At 39.1% G+C, this 25,364-nt stretch overlaps 2 protein-coding genes across 2 annotated transcripts; both read left to right on the top strand.

The window, feature by feature from the left end:
• Positions 1-1,346: 1,346 nt before the first annotated feature.
• cyp27c1 (cytochrome P450, family 27, subfamily C, polypeptide 1) lies at positions 1,347-10,121 on the top strand. The gene is made up of 9 exons (XM_028014135.1): positions 1,347-1,801; positions 2,654-2,844; positions 3,032-3,231; positions 3,774-3,983; positions 5,138-5,301; positions 7,235-7,401; positions 7,672-7,750; positions 7,932-8,135; positions 8,994-10,121. The coding sequence occupies exons 1-9, from the start codon at positions 1,511-1,513 to the stop codon at positions 9,111-9,113; spliced, it is 1,626 nt and encodes a 541-aa protein (XP_027869936.1). The 5' UTR covers positions 1,347-1,510; the 3' UTR covers positions 9,114-10,121.
• A 1,074-nt stretch (positions 10,122-11,195) lies between these two features.
• Positions 11,196-21,973, top strand: rbm26 (RNA binding motif protein 26). The gene is made up of 22 exons (XM_028014133.1): positions 11,196-11,673; positions 11,897-12,015; positions 12,114-12,226; positions 12,837-12,934; positions 13,022-13,287; positions 14,256-14,528; positions 14,623-14,865; positions 15,197-15,337; positions 15,455-15,595; positions 15,759-15,864; positions 15,956-16,112; positions 16,710-16,904; positions 17,674-17,772; positions 17,879-17,947; positions 18,045-18,143; positions 18,235-18,309; positions 18,588-18,755; positions 19,142-19,246; positions 19,403-19,606; positions 20,272-20,358; positions 20,468-20,581; positions 20,948-21,973. Exons 1-22 carry the CDS (start codon positions 11,615-11,617, stop codon positions 21,035-21,037), a joined length of 3,021 nt encoding a protein of 1,006 aa, XP_027869934.1. The 5' UTR covers positions 11,196-11,614; the 3' UTR covers positions 21,038-21,973.
• Positions 21,974-25,364: the final 3,391 nt, after the last annotated feature.

Genomic DNA, 25,364 nt, shown 5'->3' with positions numbered 1-25,364 from the left:
TACTGGGTTCTTTTCTCTGGCCAATGAGGGACAGGAAAACACTTGAATGCAATCCAGCAATAGAAAAGGGGGGAGTCGGGGTCTGCCTCCTTTGGTTCTTAAACACTTGAAGCTTCTCTGAATAGAAAATCAAGAACCTGGTGTGTTGTGTAAGCTTCAAAAGAGTTCAAGTGTGGGAACCCATCTGGGACTGGCCACCGTTTTACTCAGTGACATGGCACAGTTGCCTCATCAGCCATCTTTTGACTTGCGGTCGGTATGCTGTGTCCTCAAGGAACCTCTGGCTTACGGGATCTGAAAGAGTGAAAAGCCTTAAGGCAGATTTGAATCAACGTGCCTGTAGAGAAAAGAGAGTTGATGATTAATCCAGTTGTAATACTATTACTATTTCTTGAAACTCAAAGAACATTAAGATCAAAAACGTGATGATTGATGCTCTTAAATGAGGGGAGCTTTTATATATTCCTTTATTTAATCAGGTAAACCCCGTTGAGATCTAGATCTCATTTTCAAGAGGGACCTGAGCAAAAAATTTGCAATACATAGCAACCTGGTTACAAGATAAAAACAATTAAAACTGGAGCTGTCCCTTTAAGATTAATTCTACTGTTTTAGCACAAATGTTTGAATGGGAATCAAATACTGAGCTTTAATAGTTTAAAAAAAATGCAAGTTGGGGGAGGAAAACATGCAATTAAAGTGTAGTAAAAGATTAACACCTTATGCTCAGCATAAGCTAATAAATGTTAAGATGTTGCAAATGTTTAACTTTAATATGTCAGGAAAAAAAACACATGAATCTCATCCTCATGTGAACCACATCTGTATAACCCTAGATTGTTAATAGTAATTTTTGCTCAAGGATGAGTGCTCACATTTGTGAGCGTGTACACAAAGCTGATACAACTGGCCAACATCTTTTTTGTACTCACATTAGTTGTGGACGGGGTTTATATCATATAATGTCCCCTGTGACACCAACTTACGGTGCCTTCCTGTATCAATAGGGATGAAACTGCTCTTCCAGTTGGTGAAAAATGTTTTTTTTTCTTTCTTATTATTAGTGTTAAAGTCTGACGTTAATTATTCGGATGAGGTGGCCGACGTGAAAGTAAGAGGCTTGAGAAATGCGTTGCCTTAACACGGTGTCCCGGGGGGAAGATAGAAACAAACGTCAGCGTGTGTTCGCGCGCGCGTTGCATGCCGGTGCACGTGCACGTACGCTGCTTAATTGATTAGTGTGATGTAACTTAAATGGCACGTTGTACTGCACCCCCTTTTGCAACGACAGGATGGACTTAAAACTTTTTGGGTAAACGCCCACAGCCGAATACAGAAGTTATTCCTCCCATAGTTCGCAGCGGCCATCCAATAGACGCGCGCCGAGGCTGCCCAAGTCACTATTTAAAAGGCTTCCACAATACAATTCACTCTGCGTTTTGCATGTGCCAGGAAGGTTGCACACTTGCATTTTTATCGCTCTCTGCTTTTTATTGAAACTCTTTCAACAATGGCAATGTTGAATCGCTTCTCGGTCGCATGCTGGAAGAATGCCCCATCCGGGCTGCTGACCGAGCAGCTGCTTCTCGTCTCCCGCGCCTTACACAAGTCAGCGGCCAGCGAGGCTCTGGAGATCTCCGCAACTGGGGAGGAGGCCATGCCTGCCAGGCTGATCGAACCGGCGGTGGTCCGAGAGGCCAGTAAAATCAAGAGCCTGAAGGAGATGCCCGGACCGAGCACTCTTTCCAACTTGATTGAGTTTTTTTGGAGAGACGGCTTCGGCAGAATCCACGAGATTCAGGTAAAGACGTCTGAATAATGACTGTTTTTTTTTCTTCTGTCTTTTCTATCTGGGCTTTACCAGAAGTTATTTATTTGGATTTTCATAGCTGGCAAAGAGCCAGTTTACACTCAGCCTCAGCCAGATCTGCCACCTATACGCAGAATGGCACTGACTGTTGCGTAAAAGCGCATCCGGAGCTCGACCCCTGGTCAGTTTTCCGCTCCACGGCTTGAGTTTTGTAACAGTCCGAGAAACGGGAAATACTAAAATCCCCCCCCTGGCTATTCCATTCTTTACATAAAGGAATGAGTTTTGGTTAAGGAACAAACCGAAAAATTAAACTTTAACAAATCAAGACTGCTGCTGAGCCTTCACTTGCTGAAATAATCACAAGTTTGATTCCTACTTGTAGAAGTTGTTTTTTTTCTTCTGCAGATAAGGATGCACATTTATAGCCATTCTCAATACATTTTGTTGAAAATATTGCCTATGTGTCTATCTAAACTTCAAGCTTTACCTTACACATTGATTTTTTTAAACAGTCTAAATAGTAAACCAATGTTAAAAAAATAACATTTCATCTTGATTTAAAGTGACATTTACTTAAATGTGTTATATGTGTATACTCCAGCTCTTTTGGCTTGCTTTGAACTTATAAAGTATTAAGGTTGTTAGGTGACCCTCTTGCAAGTAACATTATTTTTAATGTTTGAAGTCATTTATTAGAAAATACATGTACTTGTCAGTTGATTGATTTCATTACATTTTCTTTTCAGACATTGTTGTTAGTAGCTGTTTGAAATCATTGCTGAATTGTAAGAATAGAGTAGAAGAAGAGCCTCTATAAATACTGTCATCCCTGATTTATAGGAAGAGCACACCAAGAAGTATGGAAAAATCTTCAAGTCTCGCTTTGGACCCCAGCTGGTGGTCTCCATTGCCGATCGTGAACTGGTGGCAGAGGTCCTGCGGGCTGAGGGTGCGGCCCCTCAAAGGGCCAACATGGAATCCTGGCATGAGTATAGAGACATGAGGGGCCGTTCCACTGGCCTCATCTCAGCGTGAGTAGTGACGCCTCAACCTCTCGTCTTCGAATCCTGAAACAAACTCCTAAACAAGTACCATGATTAGAAACAGATTGCATAAACAATATTATGCTCCCATGTTTAGATTTCAGATTAAAAGTCCTTCGGATTTTCGAAAGTACACTGGAAAGCTTAGAATGACGCACTCTAACTTGTTTTTCAGTGAGGGAGAAAAATGGCTCAACATGCGCAGCGTGCTCAGACAGCTCATCATGCGTCCACGTGACGTAGCAGTCTTCTCTGACGATGTGAACGAGGTGGTGGATGACCTGATCAGGAGAATTTACAGCCTTCGAGCCCAGCAGTCTGATGAACTTACTGTGTTCAATGTGAATGACCTTTTCTTCAAATACGCCATGGAAGGTTGGTAAAGAGTAAAAGCCAATCCAAGCTTTGTAAGAACAGAGTTTTGACTCTCCCTGGTCTGGGAGATCTTGCCACTTGTTCTTGACACATGTTCAGAGCAGAATTTATTTTCTTTTGTGGTCTACAAAAATATACTGTAAGTAGTTAGATATTTGAAGTGGGCATAGTATATATGCTGACAAAAGCTGTACAGTGGGATTGTTGGGAAGTCCTACTGTTTTAGGACTTCTCATGAGTTTCTGTGACGTAAGAACTTCACAAGAAGCTCTGCTCTTATCGAGTTTAGGCCTTGAGATTCATTGAATTGATTAGGGTAACATGAACTTTTATGGGATTTAAAAAGTTAGAAAACAGACAGAAGAAGAGGTACTGGAGAGAAAAGGGAGCTTGTTAAATGTCTTCTTGTTCAACACAAATCAAAATTGTTCAAACAGTCTCCATGAATTTAACCTCCAAATTGCTAAAAGAAATTGCAGATTATCGTTCTATGCAAAATTCTAGAAAACCGCACACTAAAGAATAACTTTTGTCCTTTACAGGTGTGGCTGCTATCTTGTACGAGTGCAGACTGGGATGTTTGGAAAACAATGTCCCCAAAGAAACCCAGGACTACATCTCTGCCTTGCATCTCATGTTCAGCTCCTTCAAGACCACCATGTATGCCGGAGCGATTCCTAAGTGGCTTCGTCCCATCATTCCCAAACCATGGGAAGAGTTTTGTCTCTCCTGGGATGGCCTGTTCAGATTCAGTGAGTGCTTCGTCACCGGCGAACTGCATGTTCATGTGACTTCACAAAAGTCATATAAAAACGAGAATGCCAACAGATGTAGAGTAGTTGAGATTGGAAAGCAAAATATGGCAACCAGACTTCTGCTTCACACGGAGTGTACTTTTGTGGTCCTCAACTTTTTTTCACAAAACAGTTCTGTCATAAAGATGAGCATCTCTCTAGTACTGGTTGAAATTCATAAATCACCAGCAAACTGGCATTGTCCCCCACATGACAGTGTTCAATGATCAAGCTGGCATTGCTTAACCATCGACAACATGGTTTGCTGGGGATCTCTCACACCAGCGTGCAGGAAGATTTTTATGACCACACTCACTGTTTGTGGTGTGAGGGCAAATACTCCCAGTCAAATTGGTGGTACAAGAGTCACAGTTACTGAAAGAACGATAGTTGGCTGAATTCCAGTGACATGTTCTGTCTTACTCCAATTAACAACAATTGTCCAGTGTGTGCAAATGGCGTGCTTACAGTACATGAAAGCACACCACAGTGGACCAGCTGTGTTTTCCCTGAAGTCTCGTGAACACCTGGTCACACAAATGGTCTGTAATCACTACTTCAGATCTTCAAGCTGAGAAGCCAGCTAACTCGTACATAAGCTTCACTTGGTGGCTCAGAGGCATAAATAACTTTAGCCCCCTTTGTCATTTCAGAAAACACACAGAGGGCAAAAGGCATCCATGTGTTTTTTTTGTGTGAGAGGCTTTAGATTTTCATTTTGTTCTAAGTTCATGGAAGTGACTGGATAAAGAAATGTAATTTTAAAAAAAACAGGGTTTGGGGCCAAAATCTGAGTTAATATTGCCAAATTATATAAAGTAAGTGCTGCTCTCCATGTTTCTGATAGAGTTGTCCATAATTTATCGAGTTTATACGAAGTTTTATGGTCTGAAAGTTTTACTTAAATCTTCTGAGTTTGAAACCCGGAACAGTTTTATGGCAAAAGCATTAATTTTCTATTAGATGGTCTTAGATCAACTGAAAAGAATGTGGATTTGTATATAAATCTTGCTTAATTTTGGATTGGGGATGGTGTTTCTTTTTTCTCCCCCTTCCCTACACTCCGCTGCACTCATTCCACCTTTTTTTTTTGTGTGTCTCTCTAATCTCAGGCATGATTCATGTTGATAAAAGATTCAAGGAGATCAAGGCCCAGGTGGAGAGGGGGGAGAAGGTGAAAGGGGGCCTGCTCACACACATGCTCACCACCATGGAGCTGAGCGTGGAGGAGATCTACGCGAACGTGACGGAGATGCTCCTGGCCGGGGTCGATACGGTACGTGTGGTTGTGCTGTATGTGTGTGGTGTGTCTGGAGTGTGTGTGTGGTGTTATTATAATTACTCCTCTTGAAGAAGTTGGAAGGGCTGGGACTCTGGGTGTGTCTGAGTTATTGTTTAGCTTGCATGGTAAGGTTACTGGCGCCACATCTGTGCCTGTGTAGCTGTGCCAGCGTCTGGTCAGGGGAATGAATCAGGAGGTTACACAGTATCCCACTGACAAACATGTTCTCACTCTGGTTTAGTTTCTTGTCATTTGTCTCTGTCTGCTAGCTCAACACAGGGGTCCCTTTGTCCTTTTTTTTCTGTGCCAGACATCTGCGTTTTACGTTTTTATGTTTCCTCATTAGAACTTAATTAGACGCACTGTTCTACTTGACAGTAATTAAGGCTGTTAGTTTAACTAAGTTTGAACATCTGTGGTCAAGCATTTTTGTTTCTTGATCGGAAGTTGGTAGAAGGGTTTGTGTGCTTCAATTTCACATATTTGGTCCATCAATCCAAGTGGTGGATTAAAGGTGTTTACAGGAAATATTTCAGAAGTTGACTAAGCCAAGATTTTGTTTCCTGCGGTTGTCTGTTACAAATTAGGCTGTAACTGTTCGCAGTTACAGCCTAATTTGTTTGGGGTACTGTCAGATTAATGAGAACTAAGGGGGGATGGAGTGTTTTGTGCTCTGCTTGAGGCTACAGGATAAAAGGGTGTCTGTGTTTTTGTTAAATTTGGTGAATTGGCCGCAGCCCTGTGGGGTGGCAGGCTTAGTTATGCCATTACCTGACCCCGAAGTGCAAGTTGCCTTTACTCGACAAACACAAGAGCTGTCACGACGCATTAGCTACGGCTAGAATTATGGCACAATCCGGGCAGAGGTGAGATGATGGGAGGGGTGGGATGTTAGGGAAAAGCTGGGAACTGGCGTTAAGAAGTAAGGGAAGAAAGGAGAGGGTGTATGATGGGTGTTAGGAGAAGAGAAGATGCACGGATTGGAAGTAAAAGGCTCTAAGCTTCTCAGAACTGGACATGGGTTCACTTTTGTCATATGATTCTTTTTTGGCAAAGGCAGTGCATTAATCTGTGCCATCTGAAAATGAGTAGAAATAATTTCCATGATGGGTAGACTGCAGAATAATAGTGTGTGGTGATCAGAGGATTCTGATATGAGCTACGCAAGGATGCATGCTTTTTTTATCTTTAGCTACCCCATTAATGTCTATTAGGTATGCGAAAACAAGGGTGCCATTTTGATATCTGTGTATGTAATTAGTGAGGGGGTTGGATGGGAAAGTCAGGCAGGAGTGTCAGGAAAAGAAGGAATAATGTGGGTTTGGGGGAGGGCAAAGCAGATGTTGCGCTCTACAGTCAACAGGAGAGGGAGTGTTAAAACCCATTTTCATATCATTTGGTCATCTACCCACCTCATTCAAATGAAAATGTCAGTGAAATGTGAGTCACACAGAGGAAGTCGTCTGTTTTATGGAGAAGGGGCGGGGGGTCAAGTTTCATCTCTGTGACATTTTGACGTCTGTGGAAATTCATCAGAAAGGTTATGTGAAGCAGAAATGCGTGGTTATGCTGTTTCCACTTGTGCAATTCGGTAATGTTGCTTCCATTTAGAAGACGAAGTTAGGACTCATTGTGATGGTGTAATACGAGGACATTTAATCAAGATGGAGATGGATGAGAAGTGATAAGGATAAAGAAAATCCAGCTTGTGCGGAAAACATGAGTGTCTGTTCAGCGTGTGGAATTAGCTCTCCTCAAACCCCCCTTTGTCTGTTGCGCAACATACAGAAGCTCTTATATCACCTATGTTACAAAACGTCTAAAAAAATCCAACATTTTTTTAAACCTCTCAGTAGATTAGCAAATGGCTTTTAAAAAGTGATCTATACAACAACTTTCTTCAATTGTCTCATTGCTGGCATTTCAGACATCCTTCACCCTCTCTTGGGCCTGCTATCTGTTGGCACAACACCCTCACATCCAGGAGCAAATCTACACAGAAGTCACACAAACTCTGGGACCTGGAACTGTCCCCACAGCCGAAGATGTCCCTTGCCTGCCTCTCATCAGAGGGCTTGTGAAAGAGACTCTCAGGTACGTTCTGTTTAGCTTTTCATAGCACACACATTGTTTTTATCTCGCTAGACTGCAAGCAGGAAGACATAAACAGTTCAGCAGTATTTTATTAGACTTTAAAACATTGCTTACATTCTTTAGGAATCTTTACATGGACATGTTTAGTTTGGTAACTTTCTTTCTCAGCTTTTCCTTCTCCGGTTGTCTTAGAGAAAGTCTTTATGAACAGCCTGGTGCAGTGTGTAGTGCTGCTGAATAACAGTCTTTGTATGTCTCTCCTGGGAGCAGGCTTTTTCCAGTTCTCCCAGGCAACGGCCGGATTACCCAGGATGACTTGGTGGTTGGTGGATACTTCATCCCCAAAGGGGTAAGATGCTTCCAGGGTGTGCATGTGCTGAAGGAAAACGTTTTTGCGTATGTCAGCCAAAAACATTAAAGTAGGACCAGATGTAACATGATATAGCACTACTCCCACATCTCTTGTGCATAAATTCATGTACAATAGTCCATCTGTTTTCATTACACAACTTCCACTTTTTCTTCTTCAGACTCAGCTGGCCCTCTGTCACTACGCCACATCTCTGGATGAGGAGAACTTTCCCAGTCCCTTGGAATTCCAACCAGACCGTTGGGTACGGAAAGACACATCTGATCGCGTTGACAACTTTGGCTCGATTCCCTTTGGTTACGGCATCAGGAGCTGCATTGGCAGGAGAATTGCAGAGTTGGAGATGCATCTAGCTCTCACCAGGGTAGGGTATTTCTTAATTCTTTGAGGATAAAAATTTGTCTGTGAGTGTAATGCGTGTGATTAAAATGATACATTTTAATAGAAGTTAATCCCATGCATAGAACTTTATTACCTGCAATTTATTCCAAATTATTTTAATGGGTTGATAATTCAGATTTTGCTAGAATTTATTTTTAAAAAAAGACCAATGTTTGAAAGAGTAGTTGGTATAATCCCAGGTTTTTGGACATTGAGCAAGAAATTTACATGGGTATGTCAAACTAACAGATGCTTGTCAGCGAACCCATTGAAAAGCAAATTTACACTATCTAAATAATCCCTCTTGCATTTATAGTTTTCTCAGTCAAACTATTCATGTTGATATGCTACCAAAAATACTGAAGTATCCTTTTACTAATCAAGAATTTGTAAAGTCTCTTTAGCATTTTGTTAAAGATTGTTCCTGTATAATCTGCTTAGTGGATATAGTATCTCTCTAAAAAAGGGAATTGGAACTAAAGAAATTAATGCAGAAGGCAGAAGGGTCTTCCCAAATGTTTTTGCATATTTAACCTGTAAAGGTGCCTTTTTGCTGTCCAGCTGTTTTGTGGAAGCAAGGGGTTAGGAGTCAGGAGTCCTCTGACTCGCCTAGTCATAGTAAAGTATGACAAACTAATACAATGCAGGTAAAACAAAACACTTTTTTATTTTATGGCATCATTGAGTTGTAGCATTTCCTACTTCAAATTGGATTTTCACAAAAATCCCCCCTACTTCTCTATTATCAAAAAGCTGTTGCAATCTCTGTTTAACCTTCAACCTCAATGTCCTATAATTTTAGCCATTTGAAATAAGGTTTGTTTGTTTGCCTTGTTTGCAGCTCATTCAGAAGTTCTACATTGGGATGTCTCCTCTCACTACTGATGTCAAGGCTAAAACCCACGGTCTGCTTTGCCCTGCTGCTCCCATCAACCTGCAGTTCATTGAAAGGGAAAACTAGGTCCAGGCTGTTCTCTATAAGGTCTTTCCCAGATGTTCAACTGGGTGCTCGTCATTCTTGGAGCACTTAAATACACTGCTTTTAGAGTTTCTACTCAGGCCAGGAATGTGTCTTACATGTTTGTCATGACACAGAAACACTGTGCATATTGTAAGCTATGAAGATTGTTTGTTGACTGTATGTCAACGGAGGGTACCACTGCAGCCCTTTTTTATTTGACTGTTACTCTTTTTATCCATCTTGTTAAATTTGATGTGTGTGAGGAAAAGGAATTTTGTCAGTACTGTAACTTCTCATATTAATGTTTCTTGCTGTATATGTGCACACATTATATTGTGTGCTGTTTTCACTCTTTTTTTTCCCTCCTTGTCCGAGAAAGCAATTTACAGATATTTTGAAGGGCTCTGTTTTCAAAATGAGAAAGGTGAGGCAAGCTTTGCCTAATAATTATGTTGTGTTGGTTTCGAACCAAAATATTGGAACTGGTTGCTTTTTCTGGGGTGGCACAGTTTGTCTTTGTTTGAGTTGTTTTTTCATACTGAGTAAAAGTTGTTACATGTACTGTATATCAAAACATAAAATACATACAAAAAAATAATTTCAATGTAAACTTATATTAAGTATAGTTTTTTTTAATAGTGCTAGTTAAATGTTTAAGAAAATGATATAATGAATCACATAGGTAAGTATATAAAATATTTCTTTTGCTAATTTAATATGTATTTGTTTTGCAGAATGTAAGTGGGTTACAGAATGTGTTTAGTATATGTGGTTTAAGTGCTGCTGGTGTGAAAGGATTTCATCAGCGTTTGTTTCTTTTTAAGAGGGTAAATGTATGTTGGGGATGGTTTGATGCTAAGAAAAATTACATGTTAAAAAAAGGAAAATGCTATTTGGCTGGGTGGCACATTGAAACCCTTTTTTGAATTGGCTTGTATGTCTTTAACTTTTATTTGTAGTTTGAGTTGGAAACAATAAAAACTGAATTTTATTCTGAAGCACAACAAACTGTCTTTTGTGAAGCTTTTTAGCTGTGTGTTACTTCTGTGGTGGGTTGTTGTGAGTTGGTCTGCATTATAAACAATCCAAATCCATTTTTTAAAGCACATAAAAATGTTTAACCAAAGTGCTGTACAGTACTGACAGACTAAAGCAGGACATTACTAACATAAAATGAAAAAAAAAAAACATATAGAGCAGAATAAAGACAAAGACTGTAGTAAAATAATAAATGATGGCACATTTGGTAGCCACAGTCAAGGGATATTGATGCATGTAGGTGTACTTTCTGCATATAAATGCTGCCTACTTGTTATACAGAAAGTCAGATAAAGGAAGGAAGTGCAATTATAGACAAACTGAACATATAGAGTAAACAAAAATGAGTAGACACCAAAAGAATGGACTATTCCCAAATCGCAACAATAACTACCACATTTACTCTTGAAAGTAATGGACTACACCAATAAAATTGTCACACGTGATCAAACATGCCATTTAAAATCTACTGTATTTTCTGTCAACTATGGTAAAACATTTTTCTTTACACGAAATAAGTCATACCTTCTAGTAATTAAAAATATAAGCCCCATTGAATTAATTTTCAAAACATTGAACATTACGTTCCAATATTAAGAGTATTACTGAAAAGTTAATTTATTTCAGTAACTGATTTCACAAAGTTAGACACTTTTCTGGCAGCTATGAGGATTTATCGCTTAGTTTATGAAAACACAAAATTTAAACTTAAAAATTCTTACTAATTAAAAATATGTCTAAAAAGTTTAATGAAAAGTATGTGAACGCCAACTTAAAAAGTTATTATTTTCAAAAGGAGCGTCTGTCTGAAAAGCCAGCCTCATTGGAAGACATATTCTAAAAGAATATGAACGTACGCTAACTTACTCTCTTACCGAAATATAATTTGTAGGAGACTGAGATTTGACTTTTTATAGCAGCTGTATGATAAAAGCATTTCTTTTAGCATCGCTAACGCAATTGAAGAGTGCTACACTTTGCAGAAAGAAAATGACTCACAAATCAATGGCGCGGACAAATCTCCATCTCGCGATTTTTCCGGAGTTTTGTGAACGTGAATACGAGCGGAAGTAAATACTCGAAGGCGAAGTAGCAACTAAACGTGGATGCCACTTTATTTTAACAGATTAAAAAGCAGCTACACATTACGGCTTTGATTAGTTAATCGGTACAATTCGTCATTTTGCTCTCTTTGATTTTAACAGTAATTTTGTTGGTCCCGAAATTGTTTTTGTGCGCGTTTAGGGCCTGCAAAGACACATATGCTAAGACAACTAAGCTATCGAACGTTATCGCGGTAAGTTAGCTAAGGGCGCTGTTAGCATCAAGGTTTCTGAATGCCAGCAGGTGAACTGGAAAGTTTGACTGGTGTGTGCGGGTCCTGCTTTTAAACTAATAAGTAGCCTCGATTTAGCAAGCCTCAGGTCGGGCCGCGGTGGAGGGAAAGTTCAGGTGGATTGAAGATGTTAATTGACAACCTCGATGCTTTAAAAACATGGCTGTCTGAAACCCTGGAGCCCATGTAAGTACTGCTAGCATTATTAGCCACGCACATTAACTAAATGTGCGTCTGACCACGCTAGATGCGAATTACAAATCACAATAGTTAATAAAATACGCATATTGATTGCACTTGTTTTATTTTTTATTTATGATGGACATAAGGTATCCAAACCGTTGTTAGTGTATTAATACAGCTGTTTCCATATTCACGTGTACCCACTCTTTTCTATTCTGATATCCAGTTGTGATGCTGACCCCTCTGCTCTCGCAAAATATGTTGTTGCTTTGGTGAAGAAGGACAAAAGTGAAAAGGAACTGAAAGCCCTGTGTATTGACCAATTGGATGTTTTTCTGCAAAAAGGTTAGAGCTTTGTGTAGTAAATTTCATAATGTTTTACATACTGGGAGCCATTTGACAATAGACAGAGACGAATAAATTGATTTTCAACTTTCTTTCAGAGACCCAGCCATTTGTGGATAAGCTTTTCGAAGCCATCGACAACAAAAGCTACCTCCCACTGCCAGAACAACCACAAGTCAAAGTTGAGAAGGAAGAGCAGAAGAAAGATGAGGTTATTTTTTTTCTTCTTCTCCACTATCATCAGTATTTACATCAACACCTTTTAAATACTTTAGGAATGCACCAGGGTGCACCGATTGCAGGTGTCTGGCTGATCATCGATCTTTAAAAAGCCTGGTCTGCTGATTTCAGTTTTGATAAGTTTACATGCAAACACCTGAGATCTCATCCAACACTTTCAAACAATGACAGTCAGTTATGTAGTGATCTCAACCTACCTTTTTTGCTTGTGAACTTGAATAGTGTTCTCAGTTTGTTGAAGGATGATCCTCAAGATGTGCAACATTTAGATAACATTCAGCTGACGTCCTGTTCTGTAACTAATAGGATATGCTTGTCATTGAAATACTGATCCTTAAGGTTTGTGGAAACGGGTAGCATGTGACAAATAATTTTTGTATCCTATTTAAGTATTTTTAATAATGCAAAGTCTTTTTGCCTTTTTCCTGTCTGTAGTGCAAATACAAGCAACCTATGTTTGCAAAGCAATTTCTTCTGTTTTGCCAGATTGTTTTGGTCATCAATGTTTTTCAGATTTTGCACTTTATAGCTGACAGGAGGAGACATTTCTACATTACTTAACCTTTATTTCTCCTGCTCAGATACAAACAAATCGTGAAGAAGAAAAAGACAAGAAGTTTCCTCGCCGGATAAATCATAGTCCTCTTCAGTCAAGCTCACGCTACGGCAGAGATGGCAGGTGTGTATGCTGTTAAGTTGTACAACTCTGTCTTCTTTGCATAGAGTTCTCTTATGACTTAATATTTGACCTTGTTAATGTCGTTAGGCGAGGAGATGACCGCAAGAGAGACGATCGCTCCAGGAAGAGAGATTACGATCGTATGCCACCAAGGAGGGACTCTTACCGTGACCGCTACAACCGCAGAAGAGGCCGCAGCTACAGCCACAGCCGAAGTCGCAGCCGAAGTTGGAGCAAAGAGCGCATCCGAGACCGTGACAGAGAGCGGGAAAGAGACAGGGACAGGGACAGAGATCGTGACCGCAGTAGGAGCCGGTCTTTAAGCAGAACTCGGTCCAGAAGCAGGAGCCGAGGTAGGAATATAAACTTTTAAAACACCTCCAAGAATGTGTTTTTTTATTGTAATGTCATGTTGGTTTTACTGGTTAATCACTTTTTTTGGTTTTTGAACATTTAATTTTTGGAAAATTTTGATTTTTTTTTTACTCTCCAAATCACTTCTTGGGTTTCCATAGTGATGTCAGTGCACCAAAGGCCAACCATCTTGTTTGAAAAATGTGATCTACAGTTTCTATTTACCTGGACTTTGAATTCAGATCAACTCTACAATGGAATATTAGGGCCAGGTTAAAATTTGTTTAGTTTTTTTAAAATTACGAATATAAAGTCATAACATTTCAAGAATAAAGTTGTATTTTATGAAAAGTCAAACACACACACTAAAAAAAGAGGTATGTTGAGTATCTTGTGAGTTATACTCCGGTATAACTTCAGAAATAATACTTTATAAATATACTTAATTTTTTAACACGTCAGCATCAAATTATCAATAAGACTTTGAAACAATCATGCAAACAACTGTGTCTATTTTGAAGAAAAAGCTTCACGAGTTGTTTACGTCAGATCCTGGTAACTCTATCCAAGCTTTTATCTTGTAATTTTAAGATGTTTTAGGGTAGATGTTTTGCTTCTGTAAAAAAAAAAAGCTGCACCTTTATTTTGCTATTACTGAGACTATATTCTCATAATTAAATAAATATTATTATAACCAGGCCCTAATACTCTGTTGTACAACTCAAAGAAGCTATGATTAAAATCCGAGCCACTTTTTAAAAATATTTTCTGTCATTTGTAATTTAATTTTTTAGAAATATAAATGAGAAAAAAATAGATTAAAATCAGAACTTGGGTCTGGTATGAAAAAAAAAATTAAGATTTTATTTCTAAGCCATATTGCCCAGCCCTGCACTGGTAATTTCAGTCGGTAAATATTTGCATTCTATAAGTGATTTTCTAAATGGCTATGGTTGCATTTTCACAGACAGAGAATCAGGGAAGCTGAAGTACGACCATGAGCGCCCTGACAGGCCAGAGAGCGCTGACGTCTACACCCCAGCAGTGCTTGTTTCTACTGCAACACCTTCCCACTTCCCCAACCCGACAGTGAGCAGCACCATTACGGTCATCGCCCCGACTCATCATCATAACACCACCAACGAGAGCTGGTCAGACTTTCGTCCCGAGCCCCCTGTGGATCGTGGACCTTTCAATCGTGGTCTGCCTCTTCAAAGGAAAAGGTGTAGGGACTATGATGGTAGGAAAGCCAATTTACTTATTTTCTTTTTATAATTTAATCTATCACAATTGTTTGTTTTTTTTGTAGTTTGATGATCTACTGTGTTTTGCAGAAAAGGGGTTATGCATGCGAGGGGACATGTGTCCGTTTGATCATGGGAGCGATCCAGTCGTCGTGGAGGACGTCAATCTGCCCAGTATTTTGCCCTTCCAGCCTCCACCAATCCCAGGCGTGGACCAACCACCCCCACCAGGCCTTCCACCCCCACCACCATTATTGAACCCCCCACCTGTGAACCTTCGACCCCCGGTACCCCCACCAGGTGCTCTTCCACCGAGTCTTCCTCCGGTTGCAGGTAGGAATTGGGATTATTTTAGAGAAATTTTATTTGGATTTACATACTTGAATCCAAAGACCGAATTACTTCCTCAGCATGCAGTAAAAATAAGATTGTGTAATAACTTTTTTTCTTTTTTAAACAAGAGCTTGAGGTAAACATGCATTCAATCAGTTGAATGGTTTTTATTCACATTTCTTTTGTTTGTATTTGTATGAATAAGAGATCTAAACGTTTATACTGAAATGCACACACCAGCATTCACCATAGCTACATTTGTGTTTGACTCATATCTCTTATTGAAGTACTCTGCAAGATTTTAAATTACGTTGTGTTTTCTATTGGACAGGTCCTCCTCCACCACTTCCTCCATTGCAGCCTGCAGGCATGGATGCTCCTCCCATTTCTATCACCAGTTCTGTTCCCACCATCGTCACGTCTGGGATGCGCCCGTCCCTTCCTCAAGCCTCAGGGCCACTTTTCGCCCCTGGTAGTGACTTCTAAAACAAGAGTTTATGTTCTGAGTTATTTATTTTAATACATCAGGCGTTTGAGTCGTGTTTTTCTGAGCTATGCGCCTCTGCTGTGTCTAATGTTTGCCAAGCAGATCACTATGACACTGACGTGTACAATCCTGAGGCTCCCAGCATCACCAGCACCTCCAGGCCGATGTACCGTCACCGGGTCAACGCTCAAAGACCCAATCTGATTGGCCTCACAATGGGGGAGATGGACCAGCCATTGAGAGGTATTGGGCACAATTTATCTATGAGCCAATTACTTTTAGTTCATATTTTTGTCTGAGTCAAAGTTTAGTAGTACGCACTATATAACACACCATTTTGTCCCAAATATTCAATTTCCATTTAAGTAAATCCATCTCAGACGAGTTACTGCTTGTGTTTTACCAGACAAGATTCCCAACAACAACATGAGGATCGTTATGGAATCTGACTCGAGGAAGAGATCCGCTCCCTCTCATGATGGAGGCCCATGCAAGAAACCTTGGTTTGACAAGTAAGTTTTCTAAAATCAAGGTCTGCACTTCCTGCTTCTATTCATACATATATATATTTTTTAATGTGATAAATGTCTCTTCTCTATTTAGACCCAACTTCAACAAACTAAACCACCAGGGCTACCATAAAAGAGCTCAGTTCTCCCCCAACGCCAAGCTGCTTGTTCGGCAAATTCCACCTGAGCTCAACAACATCAGCAAACTCAATGAGCATTTCAGCAAGTTTGGCACCATTGTCAACTTGCAGGTTAGTGCCTGTGTGATTCTTAAGCTTGTCGCAATGAGCAAAAAGTCAATTGATTATATGACAAATTAAAACAAACTCAATAATTGCAATCTGCATGATTGGTTGTTTTTCTCGCCTTTCTTTCTACCAAAGACTGGATGACAAAAGTCTTCAGTCTGATGCTTTTGTCTCAACTCATAGTTTGAAGGGCAGTTTTATTTGGAGAGACTTCATAACCCATTTTATTTGTTGTTTCGGGTGTTTTGTTTATTTCTTTTGAATATTTAAAATGTTTTCCAGTTCTAAATGTTAGATAAAAATTAAAGTTTATTGATCTTTGACAGTACTTGCATTATTATGCCTGTATTATTATATTAGCTGACGATAGTCTCAAAACAACAATACTATTGTTTATCGCAATAACTTCTGGGACAATTTATCGTCCAACAAAATTTGCTATTGTGGGGATCAATAATAAATTTTATGCTTTCCAAAATGCTTGTTGGACTGACTAGTTGTATAATAATTTTTATTAGACAGAGTGAGTTTCTTAAAAATGAATTTGAAGATTCTGACTTCTGGATTCCTGAATTGCGTTGTGCTGATGAATTCTGCCAGGTGGCCTATCAGAATGACCCGGAGGGAGCTCTGATCCAGTTCACCTCTCCTGAAGAGGCCAAGCGAGCTATGCAAAGCACCGAAGCTGTTCTCAACAACCGCTTCATCAAAGTCCACTGGTTTCGTGATGACATGAGTGACGGACTGGGCCAGTCCCGGCCACAGCAGCTTCACCCCCAGCCGCAGTCATCCATGGTAAGAGCTCACTTCCAATCTATCGTTGGATTATTGTCTACTGTTCTTTCACAAGCAATAAAACTTCACTAATCTAATCATTTTTACGGTATTGTATTTTGCACAAACATGATGTTTGGCAATGAACATGTGATGACTTTTCAGCAACATAATGTGTGGTTATGACAAAAGTGATATTAGTTTTGGAAGTTTTAAGGCTTCTTGAGCAGTGAAAGTTTATAGCAGTTTTGCTTTTAATGTTTGAAGACTTTATTTATCGGACTACAATCCTCTTGGATTAACACAATAAGCCAGAACTGAAATAATAACCCAACATTTTGTACATTCTTCTAGTGATGTGGATTCATCTTTGTACCTGCCATCTTAGAAACCAGATTAAATGAGAATATGTCCACAGATTTGGACATTACAAACAGGTTCATGGTCCAAGATAGAGAACATGTTTATAGATTAAAAATTAGTGAGATGCAAAATCAAATTATCCTAATCACTGGGACTTGTAAGAGTATAACGTCTTGTGGATTATTTTTCTTAAATGTAAAACCATCTTCCAGGCTTTTTTTAAAATATATATCGAGACATGAATGTGTGCCATTTTTGCATTTAAGAAAAGAAAAAGTGGCTTTTCTTCAGTTAAAGTAAAGCCACTTTGCTCCCTGAGAGTTATGACTGACTCAAAGAAACGTGATGCAAATGCTCCGATGTTTTAAACACTAACATCGAAGAGAAAAGTGCTCCTTCTTTAAAATCTGTGTTGTTTCCGTTGCAGTCGTCAGCCACAACTCTCAAGCAGTCTGTGAAGGATCGACTCGGACCCCTAATGCCTCCAAACTCAGAGCCCACTCAGGATTCCAGCGTAGCCTCTCAGGTCCGTGTGGACGATCTTCTTTTGTAGATGTGGTTTATTGCATTTACACGTCAAAATCTACACTGGATGTTTAAGAAGTCTCTTTTTTTTCTCCTTCCTTTTCCAGAATGCCTCTAAAGTGTCAGTTAAAGATCGTCTAGGTTTCTCTCCCAAACTTGCTGCTCCTGTGGAAAAAGTGAATCTTCACTTTGTTCAGAACTATAATTTCTCACTTTTCAGATCAAACATCTTCAATATGCTGTGTTTTTTTTTGTTGTTTTTTTTTCCTTCAGGTGTCTGCAACATCGATGGGGATCACAAAGACTGTGTATAATCCTGCTGCTAGGAAGCCTTTCCAGAGGACCTCAGAGGAAGCTCTGAAAAAGAAGCAGGTGAGAGCCGAAGGAGATGATGGAAAAGTTGGAGTGGTTGAATTGGATGTAAAAGGTCATCTGGAAACCGACCCAGTGTTTGCTCACACAGGAGGCCCTAAGACTACAGCAGGATGTGAGGAAGAAGAAACAGGAAATATTGGAGAAGCACATTGAGACACAGAAGGTAAATTAATTCATTTAGCTTTTTGTTAAGTTTTAAAAAAAAAAAAAACTATTCTGGAAAATTTTAACACCTTATTTTACAGAAGATGTTTCGTCTTAGAAAGTGACATCCTTTCTCTTTCGCCTCTCTGCATTTACTCATGCATTCTTTAATTACAATGTTCTTGCAAAGTGAAATCTAACTCACCTATGAATTATCTGAGAAGGTTTTAGTTGTAGTGACTTGCACAGAGGAGAGTATTTAGTAACTTTGTAACTTTCTGTCTCTCCCTACTGCAGCTCCTGATTTCCAAACTTGAGAAGAACAAAACAATGAAGGCAGAAGATAAAGCCAAGATCATGGAAACTTTGGGCACATTAACCAAAAGCATAACAAAACTGCAAGAAGAGATAAAGGGAATCTCCAGCAGCAGCAGCCTTCTACGAACCGCCAAGAGCAAAGCTCAGGTATTGATTTCCTCCCTGCTGGTCTCAAAAATCCATGATTCTAACAACAAAATGGATACTTTGTGTTTAGCTCTTCTACCACATTCTGGTTGCACTGTATTTTATTAACTGAAAGTAAAATGGGGTGAATGCATGCCACATTTTTTTTCTTTTTTCTATAGAAAAATATAAAGTCTCATTCCACTTTGTAGTCGTGCATTTGTATTGGTTTATCAAATAAAATCCCAGTTGGATAAATTCAAGCTTTTGTCTGTAGTGGGACAGAATGTGGAAAAGTTGTAGATGTGAATATGCGTTTGCATTCTCACCCCTCTTTGCCTTATAGTTGGATTTAAGTTTCTAGAATTGTATCTGTTAATTCTTATATTTGTTTATAACTCTCTCAGGCACAGAAGGAGCTGCTTGATGCAGAGCTTGATCTGTATCAGAAGACTCAGGCTGGAGAGGACACAGCTTCTTTAAAGCGGAAGTACACCCTTCTTCAAATTGAGGTACTAACGTAAAAATAAAATCAGATAAAAAACCTCCCAACATTTCTTCACAGCAACCACATGGGGGCACTGCTGTTCTCATCATTTGAAACGTTCCACATGAGTTTCCTCTCTGCATCATCATATTTTTTTGTGCGTGCTTTGTTTGTCTTCCAGGCAGCTAAAAGGGGGATTCTGTCACCAGGACGAGGCCGCGGCGTCCATTCCCGGGGACGTGGCACTGTCAGAAGCCGGGGGAGAGGATCCAGAGGTCGTGGACGGGGCGTTCCGCTGCATGCAGTTGTGGACCATCGACCTCGAGCGCTGGAAATTTCTGGTTTCACCGATGCCGACTGTGTGGACTTACTTCCCCATTTTGCTGTGAGTTGGTCTAAAACTGGAGAGCCTTGACTCTTTTCTAAGTCAAAGGTCAGAGGACTGCTGGGAGCCTAAAAGTCCTTGATGTTGCTTCTCTGCACTCTGTCACACTGACTTCTGCTTGATTTAGATTACAATTTATTTCAGTACTGTTTTTTTGTTTTATTTTTTTTATGGAAAACTAAAAGTATTCATGATTGTATTTTGATGGTCAGACAGTATCTGTTCAGTGAAGTACATCTTTACTAGACTAAAGAGATAATTGAATTAGTTTTTAAAATTTTCATAAACATACAAATTCTGTTAATAAGGCTTAATGATTAGCTCACGCTGACTTTTGAGTTAATTGACTTGAATAACTAGATTTAAAAATCCAAGCTAAAACAAAGAATAACCTTTTGTATTTCCATGGGGAACACAAAACCGACACTGACAAGACAGTTGAATACTATTTACAAAGACAGAATGTTTCACTAATGCTTTCTAACTCATATTTGTCCTGCTTTTGAAAATATATGAAAGCTGCTTGATGGGGAAGAAGAACCATATAAAAATATTTCTCTTCCCATGTAACTCTTCCCTGTTAGTTCCAGTTTTATGAATCCTTCAGAAAGAAGCAAGTTAAGTTTGCTGACCAAGACAGATTTTTTTATTATTATTATTTGTAGCAATTTGGAGAGATTGAAGATTGCCAGATTGACGAGAACAAACTTTCTGCAGTCGTCACATACAAGACGAGAGCGGAGGCCGAGCAGGTGAGGAACCACTCGATTTGTCCTTCATTTAAATACCGCAGTTTGACTTTAGATCCAACTGTGTACGAGTTGCAGTTAACCAGGAAAACTTTGTTTGACCCACCTGCAGGCAGCTCTGCACGGACTGAGATTTAACAGCCAGACTTTACGCCTGGCCTGGCATAAGCCTGCCACCACTCTCGGTACAGCAGATGCAGAAGAAAAAGAGCCACCGGAAGATGAGGTTGGTGAAATTCCTTCAATATCTGCAGTTTGGCGCTTTTCGTGATTAAATATTTACTCTAATAAAGTTATTTAGATGTTCCGTCTTAAGACATATCTCAGGAAAGGTTCTTTAATAGCTGTTTATATTGCATTAGAGAACACTAGAGGGAGCCATCACATGTTACAGAGAGGAATTGCCCTCTGGTTTTATTTGGATTTTGCATGAAAATTTTTGTACTTTCATTAGGCAGTTGGAAAATGATACTATAACATAGTGAATTATTCCCTCTTTGAGACCTCTTAAAGTGATGCAGTAAAAAAAAAAAAAATCTACATAATTTTCCACTTTTTAATCATCCACAGTAATATTGTCTTCTTTTATCAGTACCCGGAGGAGTCGCTGAGTGACGATGCATTCCTGCAAGACGACGACGAGGAAGAAGACGACAACGAGCCTCGTTCCTGGCGCAGATGAAGCTCCCTCCGACGCTCACTGGTGTGGACGAAGAGCGATGATCCAGCATAATTTCAGTGCTTGTTCAGGAATTAGAAAGGCACATTTTACTTTGGATAGACCTTTTTCCTCTAACACATAGCTGACTAGCAGAAGAAACTTGTGCAGTTTGATTTTAACATGTAAACCAGATAAACGGTGCAGTTTCTTTTAGTGCTCTTACAGTAGATTTGTTTTGGTTCTCAAAGTGCATTGTTAAATCTGGCCACTCAGACACATTAGTTGAGCGCTCAATAAAAAAAAAAAGACTTGTGTTGTGATTTAACTCAACAGATGGTAGTTTTTCTGCAGAATAGTATTAAGTTGCTTTTGTGTAAATATTTTATGTCCTGGTTTGTAATTTGTATGAAAGTTTGGCTTCTTATTTCTTGGCTTTACTTTGGATTGTACAAAAAAAAAATAAAGAAATTGAAATGGTCTGAAATCAACCTGCCAGAAAACCAAAAGAAAAAATACAAAAAAAATACAAAAAACCCCCAAAACAAACTGGCAGTGTGAAAAAAAGTATGCTCTACAAAAAGAGCTGAAAAAAAAATACCAAAGACCATTTCAAGAAAACAAAAAAAACTTCCTCTTCACCTTAAGAGCAAACTTCCTAAAAAGGTTCATTCAATGGTAAAACTAACATTTGGACCGGTAAGGTAAATCAGATTGCACTTTCATGCAAAGGTAAGAACGTAATTACAATTTTGGTAAGTCTAAATCTTTCATATTCCGCTAATCAAACATTTTTTCTCTTTCAGAGTCATCGGGGTTTCCGCTCACAACACTTTGTTTCCAAATATCTTCAACTTTTATCAGATTTCATCTTGGATTTGTCTCGATCTGTTTTGTTGTGGAATCAAGTGTTGCTGTGATGGCAATAATATTTTTGATAAATGTTTATTCTGTTTACCAAATGTAGAAAGTTGCCTACATGGGTTGATGGAAGCATTGTTGCGTACAAGAAAGTTCTATTCAATTTAAATGTACAAAATAATATACTACTAGATATAAACATAGAACAAATGCTGAACTGGATTGTTTGGTATGAAACAATATCTTTTTGCTGTAGATGAGGTAGAACCTCCAATTTGGTACCAAAGGGCTTGGAAAAACTGGAACTGGTGCATTTCCAACAACAATCTGGGTGATTATGCAATTATTTATCAACAAGTAAGATTAATTATTGAAACAGTCTGAAATGTCTTTTGTAACTTTCTTCTAATTCAGCAGTTTAAATATATTTGTTTGGTATCAGGGCTGCTATCTAGTTTATGAAGTATACCAGTTCCTCCTGCAGGAACACAGGCCCACAGCATCATGCTGCCACCCCTCTACCTCACAGTCAGCATGGTACAAGCATCCCTGTTTTGCCACCAAATGTATTGATGGTCATTATACCCAAACAGTAATTGGTTACTCTGAATTACTCTTAGGTGTGAGTGTGTGTATGCATGACTGGGAGGCTGTCTCTGTGTCCTTTGTAAATTGTTCAGAGCGATTGGCACCTTCATCTTCCCTGTTCTGACTCTAGTGTCCAAGTTTCCATCCATGATCTACTGAAGACCTACTACAGGAATTAGGGAGTTGGATTTTACTGAAACTTCTCATTCTTTCACTACGTTTAATTGAAGAAAACACAGCTAATGTATAGCTTTCCTGTGGACAGTATGGCAGTGTTTTTGGAAAAAAAAAAACATTCCTATATGTTAAAATTAACAGTTCTGTGGCAAGAATTCATTCACCGTAATCCTTAAGTAAAGGCAGCTAAATTACCCTAAACATGTATTCTCAGCTCATTTCCCTTTCTCACCTCACATGGTTTGGGTCATTCCAACTAATGAACCTATGCTTTTTTTGTGAACTTGAATCTTGGTATTTGGCTAAGGTACAAGTCTATTGCATCTTTTTCAATTCCTCAGTCTTGAATATGAAAGGAAAAATAACCCAATCAGTGTCCCCCAGTTCACTGTTTGTAGACTCCCCTTGGCGTCTGTCAGCCATGCAGGGATAATTGTGAGAAATCAGTTTTGCTCTTGTGAAATATCTGCTGTTCATCACCTAAACCATTTCCTCCTGCAAAGCACCAAAAATACCTCCCCTCATCTCTTCATCTGTTAGTATGTGGCTGTGAAATGCCCCCTCCTGTTGTCTCATTTACCTACTGTGGTGCCACCAAACTCAAACAAGCATGATTTTTGGTTGCCTCAACCGTGGCGTTTTACCTGCACACTTTTGTTTCCTTTAGTCTGAGATGTGACAAATTAAATGGACTTTTTTTTTTTTTTTTTTTGGACAAGCATGCGCAAGACATTTTATGAATAGCATAAATAAATGTAAAAGCTTCGGTGGACCTTCAGCCAGCATGCAGGAGTCTTAAGAGCTCGGCCACCCTTTGTGTCTCAGCAAGCAGAGAGTGTTCATTGGCTCTGCAGGAGCTCTAAAAATACAGGATAACAAGTTTACAATGTCTGTGTCATCAATTATATAAGTCTTTATTTTCAGATTTGTGTCAAGGAGACAAATGACATAAAAGTTGAAAGGAGTTGCTATAATGTTGTAAAATACGGATTTGAAAGGCAGAGTAAAGGTATGCGTCCAACAAAAGTCGGGCTGGACCGATTCCAAGTTGATGTGAAGATGAAACAAAAAGGAAATTTATTAAATATGGAAGCTCTTGCTCGTGCGTTGGAAAATCATCTATTGGTTCCTTTTTCTAAATTCAAAGAGAAGGGACCAATATTTTCGAAAATCTCACTTGTATTTGCTTGGAGATTGTTGTTTTCACTTTCTTTTTGAAGCCCTCGGGGGCTCAAGAAATCGGTCACAGAGATGTGTAACAACAAGGAAACTGCATAACGTAGTACGCTTTATAATTTATTCAGAATTATTTAAATATTATTGCTGCATTTTCATAACAAAAACACAGCTTTGTGCCAGTTAATCCCAATTACTCCTTAACTAGTTCCTACATGTACAAAATCCACCCCAATAGATAAATAGTGTCTACACCAGTTTATGCTGGTCATTTACCAGTATAAGGTGAAGAAGGTGTTTCTGATGGGAAACTAGCAGTGACTCTCCCCTCACCAACATCTTGGTGCTTTCGTATGCCATGCCCCCACCCCCTTCTACAATGCCAGCTCTCTGTGAAACTATTAATATTTTATGTGATCATGGGACTCCATAAGCAAATTTCAGTCCCCAGCAAGTTGAGCCAAAGCATGATTAATTTAGTATTTATACCCCGACAACCCTTTAAACAACACAGGGCCCTGGCCACAAAGCAAGGCACAGTTTGAAACAAAGCTAGCAGCCTTTAAATCATAATCAGCGCATCGTTATTGAGGATTATTTCAGTTCGGGGACATATTTTCCTCCATGTAAGCCCAGTGGCAGGTGTGGAATTGCTGCAAAGTTGATACTGACAGTTCCAGCTGTAAAACATATCCACTAAACTCAATATAATTATTCAGATGCAAGACAAAACACTTGTTTTTTCCCCCCCTAAAAATCTCTTTACATCATTCTCGGTTTGTCTAGAAAAACTGGGGTGTTGTTCAGCTTCATGAAACTCTTTAACCACTTGTGCTGACCACATACAGTAGGTGACTCCATGAACTGCCAATTAGCATCAATAAATAAATACAGGTTACTTCTGCACCTTCTGTTGACAGTTTACTTCGTGGCAACAAAAGGAAGTGCTTTTTTTTTTTCCCAATATGTACCTATTTCAATAACTAATTGTACTCAGAAGGATTTATGCACTATTGAAGGACTTAAAACAAGTAATTAGATTTAAACTTACTTGATAATATGTTCAGATGTGTAAGGATGTTAGTGAGGAATGACTGTTTTTCTCCAATATTGAAGAAAATTTAGCTAATCCAGTAACCTTCATCAGAAAAATGGCATTAAAGTGAACATTGTAAGGTCACGAAACATTTTGATATCCCACAATGCAACAACAAGGACTTTGATATTGTGGGTTTAGACCTTTATTAACACCTGTGTGATACTCGGCAACAACTATTTCCTCTCCAAACTGACTAGAAGACTTCCAAAGACAACCGGCTCCTTTTAAAGCACAAAAGCAGCCATTCTTACCAAATGGCTCAATCATTACTTGAGCCATTTGGTAAGAAAAACTCGATTAAACTTTACAAGGCTTAACTCGTGTCTAAATTTGCACACTAAGGCTTGTTCTTGTTAAGTTTAGTTGATCTTCTATTGCTTAGTTGGATGTTTTTTCACAGATACTCCAACTTCCTGCCAAAGTAACGTGTGGTGTTCATTGGTGATACAA

The sequence above is a fragment of the Xiphophorus couchianus genome, chromosome 4, assembly GCF_001444195.1.
Source record: "Xiphophorus couchianus chromosome 4, X_couchianus-1.0, whole genome shotgun sequence".
Taxonomy (NCBI): Eukaryota; Metazoa; Chordata; class Actinopteri; order Cyprinodontiformes; family Poeciliidae; genus Xiphophorus; species Xiphophorus couchianus.
Note: the sequence above shows the minus strand (reverse complement) of the source record. Positions and strands in the feature narration are given on the sequence as shown.

Bases quoted from the DNA above. Each gene is read 5' to 3' on its own strand.
- cyp27c1 (XM_028014135.1), top strand. From the start codon at position 1,511: ATGGCAATGTTGAATCGCTTCTCGGTCGCATGCTGGAAGAATGCCCCA. The intron at 1,802-2,653 runs GTAAAGACGTCT...CCTGATTTATAG, and splicing joins GCAGAATCCACGAGATTCAG to GAAGAGCACACCAAGAAGTA. The intron at 3,984-5,137 runs GTGAGTGCTTCG...CTCTAATCTCAG, and splicing joins GGATGGCCTGTTCAGATTCA to GCATGATTCATGTTGATAAA.
- rbm26 (XM_028014133.1), top strand. From the start codon at position 11,615: ATGTTAATTGACAACCTCGATGCTTTAAAAACATGGCTGTCTGAAACC. The intron at 16,113-16,709 runs GTTAGTGCCTGT...GAATTCTGCCAG, and splicing joins GCACCATTGTCAACTTGCAG to GTGGCCTATCAGAATGACCC. The intron at 20,359-20,467 runs GTGAGGAACCAC...ACCCACCTGCAG, and splicing joins CGAGAGCGGAGGCCGAGCAG to GCAGCTCTGCACGGACTGAG.